Source organism: Pelodiscus sinensis, chromosome 21 (assembly GCF_052426305.1).
Source record: "Pelodiscus sinensis isolate ZL-2025 chromosome 21, ASM5242630v1, whole genome shotgun sequence".
Lineage (NCBI taxonomy): Eukaryota > Metazoa > Chordata > Testudines > Trionychidae > Pelodiscus > Pelodiscus sinensis.
This window is the reverse complement of record NC_143072.1, coordinates 26367201-26384086: the sequence shown is the minus strand read 5'-3', so window position 1 is coordinate 26384086 and position 16886 is coordinate 26367201. Positions and strand designations below refer to the sequence as shown.

At 71.0% G+C, this 16886-nt stretch overlaps 1 protein-coding gene across 28 annotated transcripts in view; it reads right to left on the bottom strand.

The window, feature by feature from the left end:
- MYO18A (myosin XVIIIA) overlaps nt 1-16886 on the bottom strand; it is a 94040-nt gene that overhangs the window by 65089 nt on the left and 12065 nt on the right. The window contains exons 1-4 of one of the 28 annotated variants that reach the window (XM_089772128.1): nt 8704-8855; nt 6890-6967; nt 5110-5168; nt 3246-3791 (exon numbers count right to left, since the gene is read on the bottom strand). The exons of 25 other annotated variants lie outside the window; for them this stretch is intronic. In XM_089772128.1, coding sequence (XP_089628254.1) covers nt 3246-3791; nt 5110-5168; nt 6890-6926 — 642 coding nt within the window. In that variant the 5' untranslated portion in view covers nt 6927-6967; nt 8704-8855. Of the gene's footprint in view, nt 1-165; nt 238-3245; nt 3792-5109; nt 5169-6889; nt 6968-8703; nt 8856-8923; nt 9110-16886 lie in introns of those variants that run through there. 2 more of the 28 variants (XM_089772131.1, XM_075904562.2) reach the window with 2 other exon arrangements.

Sequence of the window (16886 nt, the reverse complement as noted above, 5' to 3'; positions counted from 1 at the left end):
TGATGCCCCACGGACGGACGCCAGCCCCTTGCCCCGCCCAGCCGCCACTGCCTGAATGATGGGCGCCCTCGCGCCAGCCCCGCCTCTCGGGCACTCGAGCACAGAGCCTCGCCGGGTGCTGCCTCCCTGACCACAGACCGCCTGCCGGCCTCACCCCCCGCTCACCGCACACGCCGGCTGGGGGGGTCCTGCCGCAGCGTCCGGGGCAGGCAGCTGCGTCTCCGCCGGCCGGGGCTCCTGCGTGGGCAAGCCGGGTCAGTCGGGGGTGCTGGCGTGGGGGGGGCTCCTTAGGAATCCCGGGAAGGAGACTCCCCCTCCGCACAGCGCATGCCGGGCCTGCGAGGTCGCCCCACGCCCGGCCAGGGGCCCGGAGCTCACGCTCCAAACTGGCAGGGCAGCATGATCCCAGGGCCACCCAGCGCCGTGGGCAGGAAGGGCCCCGGCTCCGCGCCTCGCCTGAGAGCCGAAGGGCACCCAAGAGGGGCCGGGAGAGAGGGAGAGGCACTAAGTGGCCCGGGCTTGGAGCAGCGGGCCAGGGCACAAGGGCCTGGCTCCCCCAGACACCCGCCCAGCCTGCCCCGCGAGCCCCTGTAACGCAGCGTCTCAGCAACGGGGAGGGCGCGAGCTCTGTCCCCCCACTCCCAGCCGCCGCGAGGGCCGGGAGGGGAAAGGTCCCAGCTCCAGCCCGGACCCGCACACTGCCGGGAGCAGGAGCACGCAGCACCCCCACGCCCCTGTGCCCATGCGGAGCGGAGAAAGGTCAGTCGGGCCCGGCCCACGGGCGCCCAGCGCTGGAACAGAGCCGAGAGCCACCCCCATCCCCGCAGCACACGGCGCTCACAGGCAATGAGCGGTGACCGCCGGACGCACACACGGCGCTCACAGGCAATGAGCGGTGACGGCCGGACGCACACACGGCGCTCACAGGCAATGAGCGGTGACCGCCGGACACACACACGGCGCTCACAGGCAATGAGCGGTGACGGCCGGACGCACACGGCGCTCACAGGCAATGAGCGGTGACCGCCGGACGCACACGGCGCTCACAGGCAGGTTAACAGTAATCACCAGAACACACGGCACTCACAGGCAGGTTAGCGGTGACGGCCGGACGCACACGGCGCTCACAGGCAGGTCAGCGGTGACCGCCGGACGCACACGGCGCTCACAGGCAGGTCAGCGGTGACCGCCGGACGCACACGGCGCTCACAGGCAGGTCAGCGGTGACCGCCGGACGCACACGGCGCTCACAGGCAGGTCAGCGGTGACCGCCGGACGCACACGGCGCTCACAGGCAGGTCAGCGGTGACCGCCGGACGCACACGGCGCTCACAGGCAGGTCAGCGGTGACCGCCGGACGCACACGGCGCTCACAGGCAGGTCAGCGGTGACCGCCGGACGCACACGGCGCTCACAGGCAGGTCAGCGGTGACGGCCGGACGCACACGGCGCTCACAGGCAGGTCAGCGGTGACCGCCGGACGCACACGGCGCTCACAGGCAGGTCAGCGGTGACCGCCGGACGCACACGGCGCTCACAGGCAGGTCAGCGGTGACCGCCGGACGCACACGGCGCTCACAGGCAGGTTAGCGGTGACCGCCGGACGCACACGGCGCTCACAGGCAGGTTAGCGGTGACGGCCGGACGCACACGGCGCTCACAGGCAGGTCAGCGGTGACGGCCGGACGCACACGGCGCTCACAGGCAGGTCAGCGGTGACCGCCGGACGCACACGGCGCTCACAGGCAGGTCAGCGGTGACCGCCGGACGCACACGGCACTCACAGGCAGGTTAGCGGTGACCGTCGGACGCACATGGCGCTCACAGGCAGGTTAACAGTAATCACCAGAACACACGGCGCTCACAGGCAGGTCAGCGGTGACCGCCGGACGCACACGGCGCTCACAGGCAGGTTAGCGGTGACCGCCGGACGCACACGGCGCTCACAGGCAGGTTAGCGGTGACCGCCGGACGCACATGGCGCTCACAGGCAGGTTAACAGTAATCACCAGAACACACGGCACTCACAGGCAGGTTAGCGGTGACCGCCGGACGCACATGGCGCTCACAGGCAGGTTAACAGTAATCACCAGAACACACGGCACTCACAGGCAGGTTAGCGGTGACGGCCGGACGCACACGGCGCTCACAGGCAGGTCAGCGGTGACCGCCGGACGCACACGGCGCTCACAGGCAGGTCAGCGGTGACCGCCGGACGCACACGGCGCTCACAGGCAGGTTAGCGGTGACCGCCGGACGCACACGGCGCTCACAGGCAGGTTAGCGGTGACCGCCGGACGCACACGGCGCTCACAGGCAGGTTAGCGGTGACCGCCGGACGCACACGGCGCTCACAGGCAGGTTAGCGGTGACCGCCGGACGCACACGGCGCTCACAGGCAGTCAGCGGTGACCGCCGGACGCACACGGCGCTCACAGGCAGGTCAGCGGTGACCGCCGGACGCACACGGCGCTCACAGGCAGTCAGCGGTGACCGCCGGACGCACACGGCGCTCACAGGCAGGTCAGCGGTGACCGCCGGACGCACACGGCGCTCACAGGCAGGTCAGCGGTGACCGCCGGACGCACACGGCGCTCACAGGCAGGTCAGCGGTGACCGCCGGACGCACACGCCGCTCACAGGCAGGTCAGCGGTGACCGCCGGACGCACACGGCGCTCACAGGCAGGTCAGCGGTGACCGCCGGACGCACACGGCGCTCACAGGCAGGTCAGCGGTGACCGCCGGACGCACACGGCGCTCACAGGCAGTCAGCGGTGACAGCCGGACGCACACGGCGCTCACAGGCAGGTCAGCGGTGACCGCCGGACGCACACGGCGCTCACAGGCAGGTCAGCGGTGACCGCCGGACGCACACGGCGCTCACAGGCAGGTCAGCGGTGACCGCCGGACGCACACGGCGCTCACAGGCAGGTCAGCGGTGACCGCCGGACGCACACGGCGCTCACAGGCAGGTCAGCGGTGACCGCCGGACGCACACGGCGCTCACAGGCAGGTTAGCGGTGATGGCCGGACGCACACGGCGCTCACAGGCAGGTCAGCGGTGACCGCCGGACGCACACGGCGCTCACAGGCAGGTCAGCGGTGACCGCCGGACGCACACGGCGCTCACAGGCAGGTCAGCGGTGACGGCCGGACGCACACGGCGCTCACAGGCAGGTCAGCGGTGACCGCCGGACACACACGGCGCCATGCACTGCGGCCAGTGCGCACACACTGCACGTACCTTGGCTTGTCTCTGGGGCTGTGCCTTGGGGTCCGGCCCCGCGGGGGGGCTCTGCGGCTGGGGAGGTTTCTCCGCCTCGACCTTCTCCGCTGGCCGTTGGCGGGGCCGGTGCGGTTTAGTTTTGCTGCGGGACATCAGGCTTCGCAGCCCCACCGAGAGCTCGTCCTTGGAGCCCGTCCCCTTGGGCTCCGGCACGGCGGGGGGAGACGCCACCCTCGGGGGAGCCTTCTCGTCCTTCCTGGTCGGCTCAGGGGACTTGGCATCTCTCCCCGGCTCCCTGGCGCTGCCGGCGTCCTCACCAGGCAGGACTTTGCGCACCACCTTCCGGACCACCCTCACCACTCGCCGCCGGGACAGGCCCTGGCTCTCCTCGCCCGGGGGCTCCGGCTGGGCCTCGGCGCCCGCCCCAGGGGCTCCCAGGCCATTGGCGGGGTGGGCCGGGGCCGGGGCCGGGGCCAGCGGTTGGCTCTCGCCATTGAGCAGCGGTTCTGGGCTCTTGGCTCTCTCCGGGCTCCGGGCCCCGGGCGGCTCGCCTGTCCCTTCTGACTACAGTGACAAACACACGGGCACGTTACAGGAGGCCCCCTTCCCGCGCCCCGCTCACACATGCACACACGAGCCCCTGAGCCCAAGCCTCCCGGGCACGCGCCTCGCAGGGGACAGAGACGAGACGTACCGGGCGCCATCCCGCGCCCATGGGCACCAGCAGGCCTGGGCCGGGGGTCTCTCACTACTGATAGTGGTCAGGGCGAGCTCGTTCCGAGACCTCGGCTTGGGAAGAGCGGGAGGGACACCGCTGCCCCGTCCCGGAGCCAGGGGCAGGCCGCCCCACGGCTGGCTTTGGGAAAGGGGCGCGCTCCAAAGCGGAGCGCGAGCTGCGGCGGGGGGCACTCCCTGAAGAGGGCTGGCTTAGCAGGCCGCTGCATTCCGGCCAGGGACACCCGCCCCAGTGTCACATCTCCGGGTCCGGGCAGAGGACGACGGAGCCGCGCAACCGTAGGCGCCGGAGCAGCCAACACCACAAAGCTGCAGGACCCCTGACCTAGCAGGGCCAGGCTGCGCCGCTGCCCTTTGCCAGCTTGCTGGGCACACGCAGGGCAGGTCTGTTCCCCGGACGCGGCCCCGTCGCCCGCACGGCTCCCGGCTCTGCTCTCCGGTGCCCTGTAATTCGGGGGCCCACCTGGGCGCAGGGCTTCGCACTCAGCCCCTCCGCGCCTCCGAGTCCCCTCCCAGCCGGCCCAGGAGAGAAGCGGCGCCGGCGGTGGAAGGGGAGCAACGAGCCGCGGAGGCTCCGGCTGAGCCAGTCGCCCGGGACGGGGCTCCAGGGGGTTCCCCTGGCCTGGCAGCGGGTGAGGAACCCCGGTGAAAAAGCCTGGCTCCGTCCCTGCAGCCCGAGCGGGGTGTTCTCCAGCGAGGATACTCCTCCTCCCCTGCCCACCCCGCCTCTCCAGCGGGCCCCGGGCACTGCCCCCGGCCAGAGGCAGCTCAAGGATCCCAGTGTCTCGCTCTGGCAAGCGGCTCCCCCGCCCAGAGCCGGGTGCCTCCAGGAACGCGGCGCATTCGCCTGGGGCTGAGCTGGGTGCGGGGACCTGACGGGCCAGGCGCAGAGCCCCGGGACGTGCCGGCCGGCGGCTCACGTGGGAGCCAGGCTCCGGGAGCCGGGCCCTGCCTAGTGACTCAGGGCGCTGGAGCCACTGAGGTGAGGGCGTGACCGAGGGGCCGTGGCCCCACAATGCTGCCTGTGCTCGGGGTCTGAAGCAGGGGGCTCGCCAGCGCCTGGCCTGGGTCTCAGCGCCGCTGTCCTGGCCTGGGAGTTAGCTCCAGCGGGCTGCCACGCTCATCCCCCCGCCCCACAGACACTTACTGCCCCATCCTCCTTCCCAGGCATTTTCCCAGGCAAGAGTCTGTCCTCGTCCTTCACCTGAGGGGTAAGCAGAGAGGAGGGGCACGTTTCAGCCAGAACTCTCGGGGGGGGGGGGGGCGGGGCGGCTGCCAGGGTTCCCCCCACAGCGCACAAGACCAGGGCTGGGAGGGCCAAGCTGCTTTCCGAGACTTGGGAGCTAGCGGCTCCCATGTTTGTTCCAGGCGCAGCTGTGAGCCCAGGAGTCCAGGCAGAAGCAAGAGCCCTGGAACTCCCTGCTGCAGGACCACAGGGCACCGAGCTTAGCTGGGTGCGTGCCAGTAGTGCATTCAGAGCCCAGCAAGGCTGGGGGCTTCCCCCACATTCGCAGGCACTGGGGACAAGCGCAAAACCGTTTCCCAACACGCCCCGGCCTGCTGAGGAGGGGGAAGCTGCGATGCTGAAAGACCCTCCCGCCCGGCGGCTTCGGAACAGGGCCCTGCCCCGGTGGCTCAGCTGCTCTGGGCAGTAACATGCCCACGTGCTCCGGGCTCGCCAGCGCGGGAGGGGTTGGTTTGCAGCGGGTGACGTGGCTGGCAGCGAGCCACGAGGGTTCCTGGCTTTCTGCGGGCGGCTCAGTTTAGCTCTGACAAGCGAGAGGCCGAGTGCTGGGATACGAGCTCCCCGCGCTAAATGTCACCGGCTAATCTCCGCCGGCCAGCCCCCTGGGGACGCCAGCACGTGATGGGCAGGCCTTATTTAAACCTCGCAGCCACAGGGGCCCGTGTGCCTGGGCCCTGCCCCACGGGGGAGCAAGCCATCGGCCACCGTTTCACCGAGCCACACCAGGCAATGCCCGACCCGCAGCCCACGGAGACCCGAGCCCCTCCCACGGGCACCGCCGGGCCAGGAGCAGGCCCGCAGGGAGAATTGGGGCCCAGAAAGCCTAGAAAAGCTTCCCCACGGCACACGGCCAGGCCCTGCCTTCGCCCCCCTCTGGCAGCCGACCCAACTCTGCGCCCGACTGGCCCATCGCATCAGCCCCCGCCCCGCCCCGGGCAAGGGCCACGTTCCAGCCCCCTTCGGCGCACGGTCGGGCCCGCGCTGGATTAGTGCAGCACCACTCAAGCCATGCACCAGTCGCGTGACCGGGGTCCCCTCCGACAGCCCGGCACCGGGGGAACTCCCCCCCACCCCCGCTCCTGGGAAACGGGTCCGGGACGTCCCGGCTTCCGCGCCTCCCCACCGCCCAGCACAGCCGGGCTCCCGCATGGACCGCGGCAGGGCAGCCTTTCCGGAGTGTTTCCACAGCGCCCCAAAGAGCCCCCCCGGTGGCACAAGGAGGCCAGCGCACCTCGCCCCTGGGGGTCCCGCTGGCCAGGGGCAGCGGCCGCTCGGCCCCCCCCTCTGCCACAACGGCTCCTGCCGGCTGGGGCGCGGCCCCACAGCAGCTGTGGGCTCTCCTGCTGGCCCCCCGGCCCAGGCCACCGGAGGGTCCCCGCGGTGCTGCCGCTCACACAGTGTTAGCAGCCACACACGAGCAGGTACCAGGCAGGTGTTAATCGGGGGGAGCCGCTCCCGGTTTGCTCGGACCCCAAGGCGGGACCCCCCCCCTCCGTGGGATCTCACTCCTGCCCCACGTCAGGCCGAGGAGCAGCACGGCGGTTCGGAACTCAGGGCCTGGCTGCATGCTGGGCCGCCCCCCCCAGCACCCCCACCGGGCAAGCTCCCGGCCCTCCTGGCAACATGCTGCCGGCCCCGCCCACAGCGCCCCGAGGCCGAGTGGGCCGGACGAGACTTCCCTTCTGTTCCCAGAACGCAAAGCGCGAGGAGAAGGCCATGGCGGCGTCGCATGGAGCTCGAACCGGCACCGCTGCCCTGACTGGGAGGAAGAAAGGGAAACGGACGTCAGAGCCGCTGGGCTGGGCGGAGGCCGAGCGCGGGGCCGGGCCGGGCCTGGGGAGCACAGGCTGTGAGACAGGCAACGGGGGAGCCCGGCAGGGAAATTCAATCGCAGGGGAAAGGAGAGGACGCAGGCAGGGGAGCCGGCCCCCCGGGAGACCAGCCACGGGGCCAGACAGCTCCCCTGCTACCTCCTGCCCCCCGCGCTGCCTCCAGCGCCCCAGGAGAACCCGGCCAAACGGACAGAGCCCCAGCGGCCTGGGCTCAGCCGCCGGCCTGGCTGCCACGCGCTCCCCCAGCGCCTCTGCTCCCGGGAAAACGCTAACACAGCGCAGAGCTCTAGCGAGTGCCCCATTACGCCCTAGGGGGGGCGCTGCGCCTCCGCCGACTCCCGCTCAGCACTGGCCCTCAGCAGGAGCCGAACGGCGCAGCGTCCAGCGGGCCGCAGCATCCGCGCCAGCTCCAGGGCAGGAGGCAAACTGCCGAGGGTACGACACATCCGCGGGGCCTGGAGAGGGACCCCGCTCCCCAGCCGAGCTCAGCCCCGCCCTGGCTCTAGCCCGTGGCACCGCGCGTGGGCCCGGAGCCCGCCCGCCCCCGAGCGCCCTGCCCAGGAGCACGCCGGGCTCGCGCCAACGCGGACGGCACCCCGCTGCCAAGGCCCAGCCCGGCGGTACCGCGCCCGACGAGGCAAGCGCCGCACCACCGCCCTGCCGCCGGTCCCCACGCCCCAGCCCGGGGGGCACTGAGGCCTCGCCGGGGAAAGTGCCCCCCAGGGAGCACAGCGCTAGGCACAGCCGGCCAACCCCCGCGCACGTCAGCCCTGCCCCGCTGGAGGGAGGAGCCGGCCCTGCCCGGCTCTGTGTTCCTGGCCTGGGCACTAGCAGGGAGGGGTGGCCCCGAACCCGGCTTGGCTCACCACTTATTCTGACCCACACGCTCACCACTTATTCTGAGCCGCTGACTACGGGCCACGTGCTGCTGGCTGCCGACCACCAGCACCCACAGGGGCGGGGTGGGGCGGGGAGCCCTTTGGGGGAAGGGAGCGGCTGCCGGGAACCTGAACGTGTTCCACTGACCACACGCTGACCACAAATTGGGACACCCCTGTGTGGCTTCCTGCTTCTGGCTCCGCCCGACCAGCCCCAGCCTCCCCCACAGCCCCAGCCTCGCACAGAGTAACCCGGGGGCCCCCCCCACCCGCCCAGCGCACCTCAGCTCCGCTCCCCGCCCCACACTGCAGGGACCAGGGCAGAGCTGCGTAGTGCCCGCTGGCCACGGCGACCCCACGGGCATGGGGCAGCCCCACCACACCGCCACGGCCAGGCAGCAGCAATCAGTGCTAGCGGGGGGGCACTGGTGCCCCAAGGCAGCCCACGGCCAGAGGCGCAGCAGAGCCTGGCATGGCCCGGATCACCCCATGCCCACCGGGGGGCTAGCCGACACCCCACTGGCAGGGTTCCCTGGGGCTAGGACCTGGGGCCACACGGGGAAGCTCCCCTCGCCCCGCACACCGACAAAGCCCAGCTGCCTAGGCTGAGCCAGGGCCGGCCAGGGACCGGGAGCCAGCCGCACGGCTCCAGCCCGCCCTGGGAAGCAGCTAAAAATAGGCGCCGTCCAACGGTGGCCAGCTGGCCGCCCCCAAGCCAAGAGCCCCCTCGGCGCTGTGGGCCGGCCCCGGGCACTGCGGGCAAGGGGTAGGGGCCCGGCCCTTACCTGGAGAGCCCTGTGCCTTGCCAGGAAGGGGCCCGGCAGCGCCCGGGAGCGGCGCGCCGAGCAGGCAGCCGGGCAGGGGGTCGGCGGCGAAGAGAGCGAGCGTAAGGCGATAGGGACGGCAAGTGTCAGTCCCCCCGCGCGGCAGCCGACAGCTGGGCTGATACAGCCACCCTAAAAATAGCCCAGGAATGCAGCCTGCCCTGCCCCCTTCCCCACTCGCCTGGGCCCGGCCTCCGTGTGCACACATGGAAGAGCCGCGCCGGGCCGCACCGCGGGCCTCGCTGCAGGGAGAGGAAGTGATGTGGGCGTCTGGCAGCCGGGCTGCTGGAGCCGCTCTGCGGAAGGAAACCCTCCTCCGAGGGAAGCCCGCTGTCGGCTCCGTGGGGAGCAGGGCTGGGCCCCGCCGCGCTGGGCAGGCTCCGTCTGCGGACGCCGGGCCCAGGCCTGTGCCGGGGGCGCTGGAAGGAAGCGGTGACCGCAGCAGAGGGAGGGGTCGGTAGGCAGGCCCGGCGCAGCTGGGGACAGAGCACACACCCAGCGCCCGGTTCCCAGCGTCGGCGCCATGCACCCCCGCTGCGAGGCACACCGCCCCGGGGCGCCAAAGCCTGCTGGCCCCAGCCTGGCTCACGGGGGTGCCTCCCAGGCACGGTCCGGCCGGAAGCCCACGTAGGGCCTGTGCCCGGCGTTTGGCCCGCTTTGGTCAAACCCCCCACAAAGCCTCGGGGGCCCAGCGGCGCCCTGCCCCGCCTGCACGCGGTGGGAGGGGACGGGGGCGTTTACGCCAATCCCCCGAATGGGAGCCCCGCCAGCAGGCCGTTGCCAGGGCGAGAAGCCGGCCGGGGTCTCAGCTCTGCACAGGGGGAGGTGTGACGGGGCGTCGGGGTTCCCCGGATCCTGCAGCCCCGTAGCAGCCAGAACAGACTCCGCAGCCGGTAGAACGGGGGGGTTATTGCGTCCCCAGGATCCAGCCCAGCACAGACGGGATGTGGGTACCGGAGTCAGGGCCAGGCAGCCTCAGACCCCTCGGGGGAGGGTCCATCGCCCCCCCAGACCCTCAGCCAAGGCTGTTTCCTTCATGTTTCCCAGCCAGCCACTCCCCTGAACCCTGGTGTCCGTCTCCGCCTCCCTCCCTTTGTCTCCCCCCCGGGAAGAGCCTTGTTCCCTGCCCAGGCTGGGCCTGGGTGTCTGGGCCAGTCCCCGTGTGGGGGAGTCCGTGGGAATCGCAGCCCAGCGCGGGGGACCCGGGTCACAGAGCAGACAGCCCCCCCCCCCCCCCACGCACAGGAAGACTATGCCAAGAGCGTCCCAGTCCAGAGCCCTGCAGCCGCCTCCGCGCTAGGGGGCTGGCCAGGCACCTGGCCAGGGACACGCCTGGGGTCCGGGTCCCCAGCGAGGGAGGGCAGGTGGCAGCGCTGACACCCAGCCCCTGCAGCTCACCTGCCCGAGGTGGCACAGCCCCCCCCCAGCACGGCCGGCACGAGGACGGGGCTCACGGGAAGGCACATGAAGCATGAGCCGTTCCAAGCCCGCTGTGGCCAGCAGATGGCGCCGGCCTCCCACTCGGCGCTCGCACCTGCAGAAGTGAGGACGTGCACACACACGTACACGCACGCACGCTGCTGGGGGGGCACGCCCCCCGCCCCGCCCCTCGGGGGCTGGCAGAGGTCAGGCCATGAGGCCCGGGCTGCTGGGACAGACACACCAGGCTCCATCTCCGCGTGGAGAGGGGCCACGGTGCCACCAGCTCCCCCCCCACGCTGCCCCCGCGCTGGGACCCTTCGCACCCAGTACCGGAGGGGCGAGCGGCCCAGGCCACGCTGCCGAGCCCCAGGGGCCGAGCAGCCCCCACCCCAGAGGGCAAGAGCAGAGCATGGTGCACCAGGGCGGCCCACGGTGCCAGCCCTCGGCAGGAGGGGCCCCTCGGGGTCGGGCTCCCCTCCCGGCTCCAGGAACACGCCTGTTCTGCAGCGCAGCCCCGCAGGGCCCGGCCTCCTGGAACACGGCTCCTTGGAGGGAAGGCCCAGCCGTGGCCATGGCAACGGAGGGGATACAGCCTGGACGATGAAAGAGATGGGGGGTTCCCCCACGCTTGCTGCAGTGTTTCCCGAGGGGCACCCAGCCACGGGCAGCAGGGGGTGCCACGCGACCCAACAGCCCAGGGGGCTGCAGAGACCGGCCTTGGCCCGGGCCCGAGGGAGTCGCCCCCTCGTGCACCCCACAGCCAGCGGGGCCGAGGCGTGAGCGGGTCCCTCGTGTAGCACCGGGCACAGCAGCACGGTCACTGCCTGCCTGAAAATCAGACACCCGGGGGCGCCAAGCGGCGGGGCCCCCAGCCTGGAGCCGGGGTTGGGCCTGGGACGGCCACGGAGGCAGAGCCCATCTCCCTGGGAAGGGCAGAGGGAGCCCCGAGCCCCCAGGCCAGAGCCCAGCCGGGGAGCCAGGCCCCGAGCCCTCAGGCCAGAGCCCCGGAGCTGGGTCCCCCTGCGCCCAGGCCCAGCAGGCCTGAGGAGCCCTCGGCTCCCTGCTCCTAGCCCGGGCCTCTCTCGCAGCCAAGTGCCCAGCAGTCAGTTGCCCGAGGAGAGGCAGCAGGCGGGGAGGTTGCCAGACGCCTTCGGCACCTCTCTCTGCGGGGGCTCGGAGGCCGCCAGCCCAGCCAGAGAAGGGCTCCGGGCCGGCTGGCCGGTGGGCAGGGAACAAGCAGGGGGGCTGCCCAGGGACCGGATCCCTGCCTGTCCCCCCCCCCGGATGCCACGCTCGGTGGCTCCGCCTCTCCCCGGGGCCCTGGCCGCTCGCAACCCGGATTTCTGCTCCAGCAGCACATTCCTCTCATTCCTGCGCAGAGCCGTGCGGAGCAGCTGCCGGGAGCACCCCAGCCCGGCAGCCAGGGGCGGCTCTCCCCCGGCCTGCGCGTGACCCCGCCGAGGCCTGTCCCAGCAGGGATCTCCCGGGGGAGCCAGTGCGCCCAAGAGAACTGGCGCCTTCCCGCGAGGAGAGAGCCCCCGGCTGTCCCTGTCCCACGGCCCCCTGTGGCCTCAGAGCCCCTGGCCTCCTCACGGCGTGGGGCAGAGCTGAGGTGGCCAGGCAGGGAGGGACAGGGCGGGCTTTCCCCTCTCCCGAGCCCTCAGCCCCAGCAGCGTGGCTCCTTGCTGGCTGCTCCCAAACCAGACCAGGAAGCACCCAGCGAGCGCCCTGCACCCCTGAAGCGTTCCCCGCCTGCTGGGCGCGCGGGCTGGCCCCCAGGAGAGAGCAACGTGCTGCTCAGCGAAGGAGCACAGTGGGCGGAATGTCTTTCCACTGGTGGTGCACGCCCACGCCGGCCTGGGTGCACGGAACAAAACTTGTTCTGCACGCGGGTGGAAAAAAGGAGAGGGACCGCTGGTGGGAAGAGAGGGGCTCCCAGAAATCCCTCTGGAGCCAGCCGGCCTTGTGAGCAGAGCACTGGACAAGGCTGGACACTTCCCATGATGCACCGCGCCCCACGGGACAGGGGCAGGACGAACGCGGGACAGGGAGCCTGGGCAGCGTGTCCCTACTGGCCACAACGCCGCCTCGCTTGGCCCGGGTGATGGCCGCCACCCACTGCCAGAGGCCGCCCGTCGCACCGTCTGGGGCTAGGTTCTCCCCCACGGGGGGGGCTGCCACCGGCCACGCGCTCCCCCACAGCCCAGAGAGCAGACGCCGCCCTGAACCACTCACGGCCTGGGAACGTGAGCGAGCCGCAATCACCCTGCCCCTGCCCCACCCGCGTGGCGAGGCGGGGAGCCGGGACTGGCGGTTGGCAGGTGTCGCCCCAGCAGTTTTGCTCACGTACAAGGCGCCTCCGAAGCCCCGCGTCTCCCTGGAGAAGGCTGCACCAGCTCCCGGCACCAGCGCCTCCCGCCCCGCGCTGGGCCCCCGGGCTCCGACACCGCGCCTTCCGGCCGCCCCTCGGGTTCCAAGCCCCGGCAGAGCGCCCGCCACCCCGCCAGCGCAGCCTGCCCCCGTGCTGTGCAGACCTCGCCCCGGGCCATGGGCCCCTCCAGCGACGCGCAGCCACCGGAAGCGAAGGGCGCGGCCACGTGTGCGCCAGTGAGGTTCTCACACCACCCACAAGGAGCCACCCAGCTCAGCCCAAACCAGTCACCCCAATTTCCCAAGACCGGGCCTGCGGGCAGGGCCGAGGCTGGGGCGGGGCCTGACTGGAGAAGAGCCCAGGCAGACACCCCGAGTTTTCCTAGCCCCACCTCCACCCTCCGAGCACTGGGTGCCTGGCACTGGCGGCGCCTTGCAAACCTGAGCAGCCCCCCACTTCAGGGTGCCCCGGCCTGCCCCACTGCCGGCCGCTGCGGGGGCTCTGTGTGGAGCGAGAAGGGGAGTCCTGTGCCCAGTTCTGATGGGGAAATTGGAGAAGGCCCAGAGAATGATGGAGGGTCTAGAGAAGACGACGGTGAGGGCTGACTGAAGGAACTGGGCTTGTTTAGTTTGAAAGGAGAAGACTGAGAGGGGACATGCGAGCGGTTTGCAGGTATCTCAAGGGTGTCTCAGAGCAGAGGGGGAAATTGTTCATCTTGGCCTCTGAGGACAGGACAAGGAGCTAGGGGCTTACACTGCAGCAAGGGAGGTTTGGGTTGGACATTAGGAAAAACGTCCGGTCCGGGCAGTGAAACACGGGGATAAGTTGCTGAGAGGGGTTGTGGAATCTCCATCCCTGGGGATATTCAAGAGCAGGCTGGCCAGACACCTGGCAGGGATGGTCTAGACGGGGCCCAGTCCTGCCATGCGGGCAGGGGACTGGGCCGACCTCGCGCGGTCCCTGCCAGTTCTAGGGATCTACACCCAAAACGGCCGCGCATGCAGGACCCGCCTGTGGCGCTGGCTGCCCACCGCCGAGCTCTCGGACAGGGAGACACAGGGCCCCAGGAGAGCGGCCGCTGCGACCAGGGCTGGCTCCCTCGGCGGGGCCCACCCAGCCCCACACGCTCACCACTCGCGGGCCGCAGGAGGGGCTCCCCGAGCGGGGCAGGCGCGAGGCTCCCGTGGAAATCTTGGCAGCCACGAGGCGCCTGCCCTCAGAGCGGGCTACGGAACGGCTCCTTCCCATCGGCCTCGGCCACCCCCCCCAAAGAGCCGCTCAGCTCCGCCCCCTCCCCGAGGCCCCCCAAAGCCTCGGCGGCACAGGAAGCAGCCCCCACCCGCACCCCCGGGACCCCGGCACCCCGACCTCGCCTCTCCCGCGGCCACACCCTGCCCCCCGGCTACCAGACTGGTGCAAGGTCAGCACGGGGAGGGGCCTGCAGCCATCTGACACGGCCCACACATACGGGGGGCTAGACCCACAGCCCGGCAGCCAGGGGGCCTGCAGGCACCTGGGCGACATGCTACCGCTTCTCGCCACCTGCGGCCAGACACTCCCCTGGCCCGGACGTCTCTGCTCCCCAAGGCAGGGGAAGAGCGGCAAAGTCAGCCGGGCTGGCCAAGCCTCACCCTCACACCACCCCCGCACCATCCCCGAACCACAACCGCACCACCCCCGCACCACCCCCGCACCACCCCCGAACCACAACCGCACCACCCCCGCACCACCCCCGAACTACAACCGCACCATCCCCGCACCACCCCCGTACCACCCTCGAACCACGCCCGAACCACAACCGCACCACCCCCGAACCACAACCGCACCATCCCCGCACCACCCCCGCACCACACCCGAACCACAACCGCACCACCCCCGAACCACAACCGCACCATCCCCGAACCACAACCGCACCACCCCCGCACCACAACCGCACCACCCCCGCACCACAACCGCACCACAACCGAACCACACCCGCACCACCCTTGCACCATCCCCGAACCACAACACGCATGCCCGCGCCGCTGGCCAACCCGAGCCGTGCTCAGGCACTCGGGGGCGACTCGGCCCTCTGTGCATACAGCCAGCTGGGCCCTGGGGAGCCGTGGTGCCGGGCTGGCCCCGAGGGAGGACATGAGCAGTCCTGAGCCCTCCTGCCCTCCTAGCTCAGCCCCCAGGGCAGCCTACAGACGCTGCAGCTCGCTGCACCATTTCTGCAATGCCTCCCTCGCTCCGCAGCCCTGGGCTGTGCAGGGCTCCGAGGACAGGCAGCGCCCTCCAGCAGCGCGGAAACCCAGCCACCTGAGCGCCCGAGGCTCTGCCCGGCTCCATCTCTCAGCAGGCCGGCCGCCTTTCGCCAGGGCCTGGCTCCTCCCCTCCCTCCCTCCCTCCGCTGGGTCCTGCAACCACAGCTCACGCCTTCGCTAAGATGCTGCCGTGGGATGAAGCAGCAGAAACCCAGCAGGAGAGGGAGGGGGAGGGGGTATACGAGTGGCTGCCACGCTGACTCCGGGAGAAGGGCTGCCCGGCATGCCGCTTCCCCAGTGGGACGGGAGCGCTTTCATGGCTGCTAATTATCCCGAGCTACGCTTCCTGCAGGGCCCGGCCAAGCGCGGGGCGGGCACAGGCCCCCGGAAGGCCCCACGCCTGCTCCCCTTTCGCCACGGGCGGCTCGGACCCGGAGCACGGCTGCAGGCCGACGTTCCGACTGAGGAGGGCTGCCAGCCAACTCACCCCCCCAGTCCTAGCCCCACAAAGGGGTGAGCCCGGGGCGGCGCCAGCCGAACGCCCCCAGCTCAGGCTGGGAGCAGACAAACCCCACGGAACCACGGAGCCTTCTGGCCAGGCCACGCCCGGGTCTGCAGGCAGGGCAGCCCCACACCGGCCCCCTCCACCGAGGCCCGGCGGGTTTCCCCCCCAAGGCAGAGACCCCAGCGCCAGGCTGAGGTGTGCCCCGAGCACTGCAGCCAGGCACGGCGCCACTGGGAGCCCACAGGAGTGATGGGCCAGGCGGGCCCAGAGACCGGCCGCCGGGTCCCCCGGTGCTAACTCGGGATCAGGCACGGGCTCGGCCTGAGGGCGGCGGTAGTGGCTGCTGCTCGCTGCACGTCTCCTGCAGCCTGTCTCCGTGTTCCTGCCCCGGCAGGCGCTTCGCGCCCGAGCCAGCCTGCTGGCTGCCTCCCGCCAGCAGGCACCCGGCGCGCCAAGGGGCAGCCACGTCGCCGGCAGGAAACGCAGGCGCCTCTCTGTGCCAGGGCGGGCTCGGCCCAAGCTCAAACGGCGCCGTCAGAATGAGGGCTCAGCCGGCCAGTGGGGAGACTGCTCCAATCGCCCCCCAGAGACACGGGAGAAGGGCGCGGGCGCGGTACGGTTCCGGGAAAGCTCCAGGCCCCGCGGGCATGCCTCCGGCGGCGAGCACCAAGGCTTCCTCCCGCTTGGCTGGAATCGCTGCAGAGACGTAACCCCGCAGGCACCACGGGAGCCGCACGTGGCCACAGAGCCATCCCGCTCAGCTGGGCGCCCGGCCACGCCAAACCCTCCACACCTGCCCGAGTGCCCCGTTCTCCGCAGCAGCCCCAGGCCTCGGGTGTCAGAGCCTCCCTCCGCTCCACCGCTCAGCGCTAGGGGCTCCGCCGGGCACAACCTGCCCGCCCTTCCTCGGGTCCTTGCACCCCCAGGAAGGGGTAAAGCCCCAGGTAGCTCCCACGGGGCGCTGCGCGTTTCCCTTACGCTCGTCCCTCCCTGGAACCCCACAGACTTGGCAGCTTCACGCCAGTGGCTGTCACATGACTGGATTTTAAGGGGAGCAGCCGGATCGCTGCTGCACCCGGGGGGGGGTTGCCCCCAAAGTCTGTACAAAGGGGCCGTGTGAGGTGTCACATGGAAGCGTCTGTTCTACTGAGTCTGTAGATGCTCCTCATGTAATTGTACAATACCTGTGTGTGGAGGGAGAAACGTGTGCTCCGCAGGGATGCTGGAGAATTCTCTGTCTGTGGCAGAGCACCAGGCAAGCAATGCTCAGCCAATGGACACAGATCTAAGTGCCAGACACACACCTGAAGGAGCTGGGATACCTGCAAGCCAGCCAGGAGAACGGTGGCTGACTTGGGACACAAGGAGCAGTCGATGGACCATGTGATCTTCTATGGCCAGGAGGATGCCAGGGTGGATATAAAATGCCACGTGGCAGACTCCATTTTCATCTTCAGTTTTGCTCCGAATCCCAGACGCAGCCTCGTAGGGAACACCGAGCCGGGAAGAACCGTGGACCCATCCCGACATAGGATGTAACCAGAGACTTTAAAGCCAGCAGCTGTAACCTCTCTGCTAGAGCCTGCGTCGAGACCTGGGA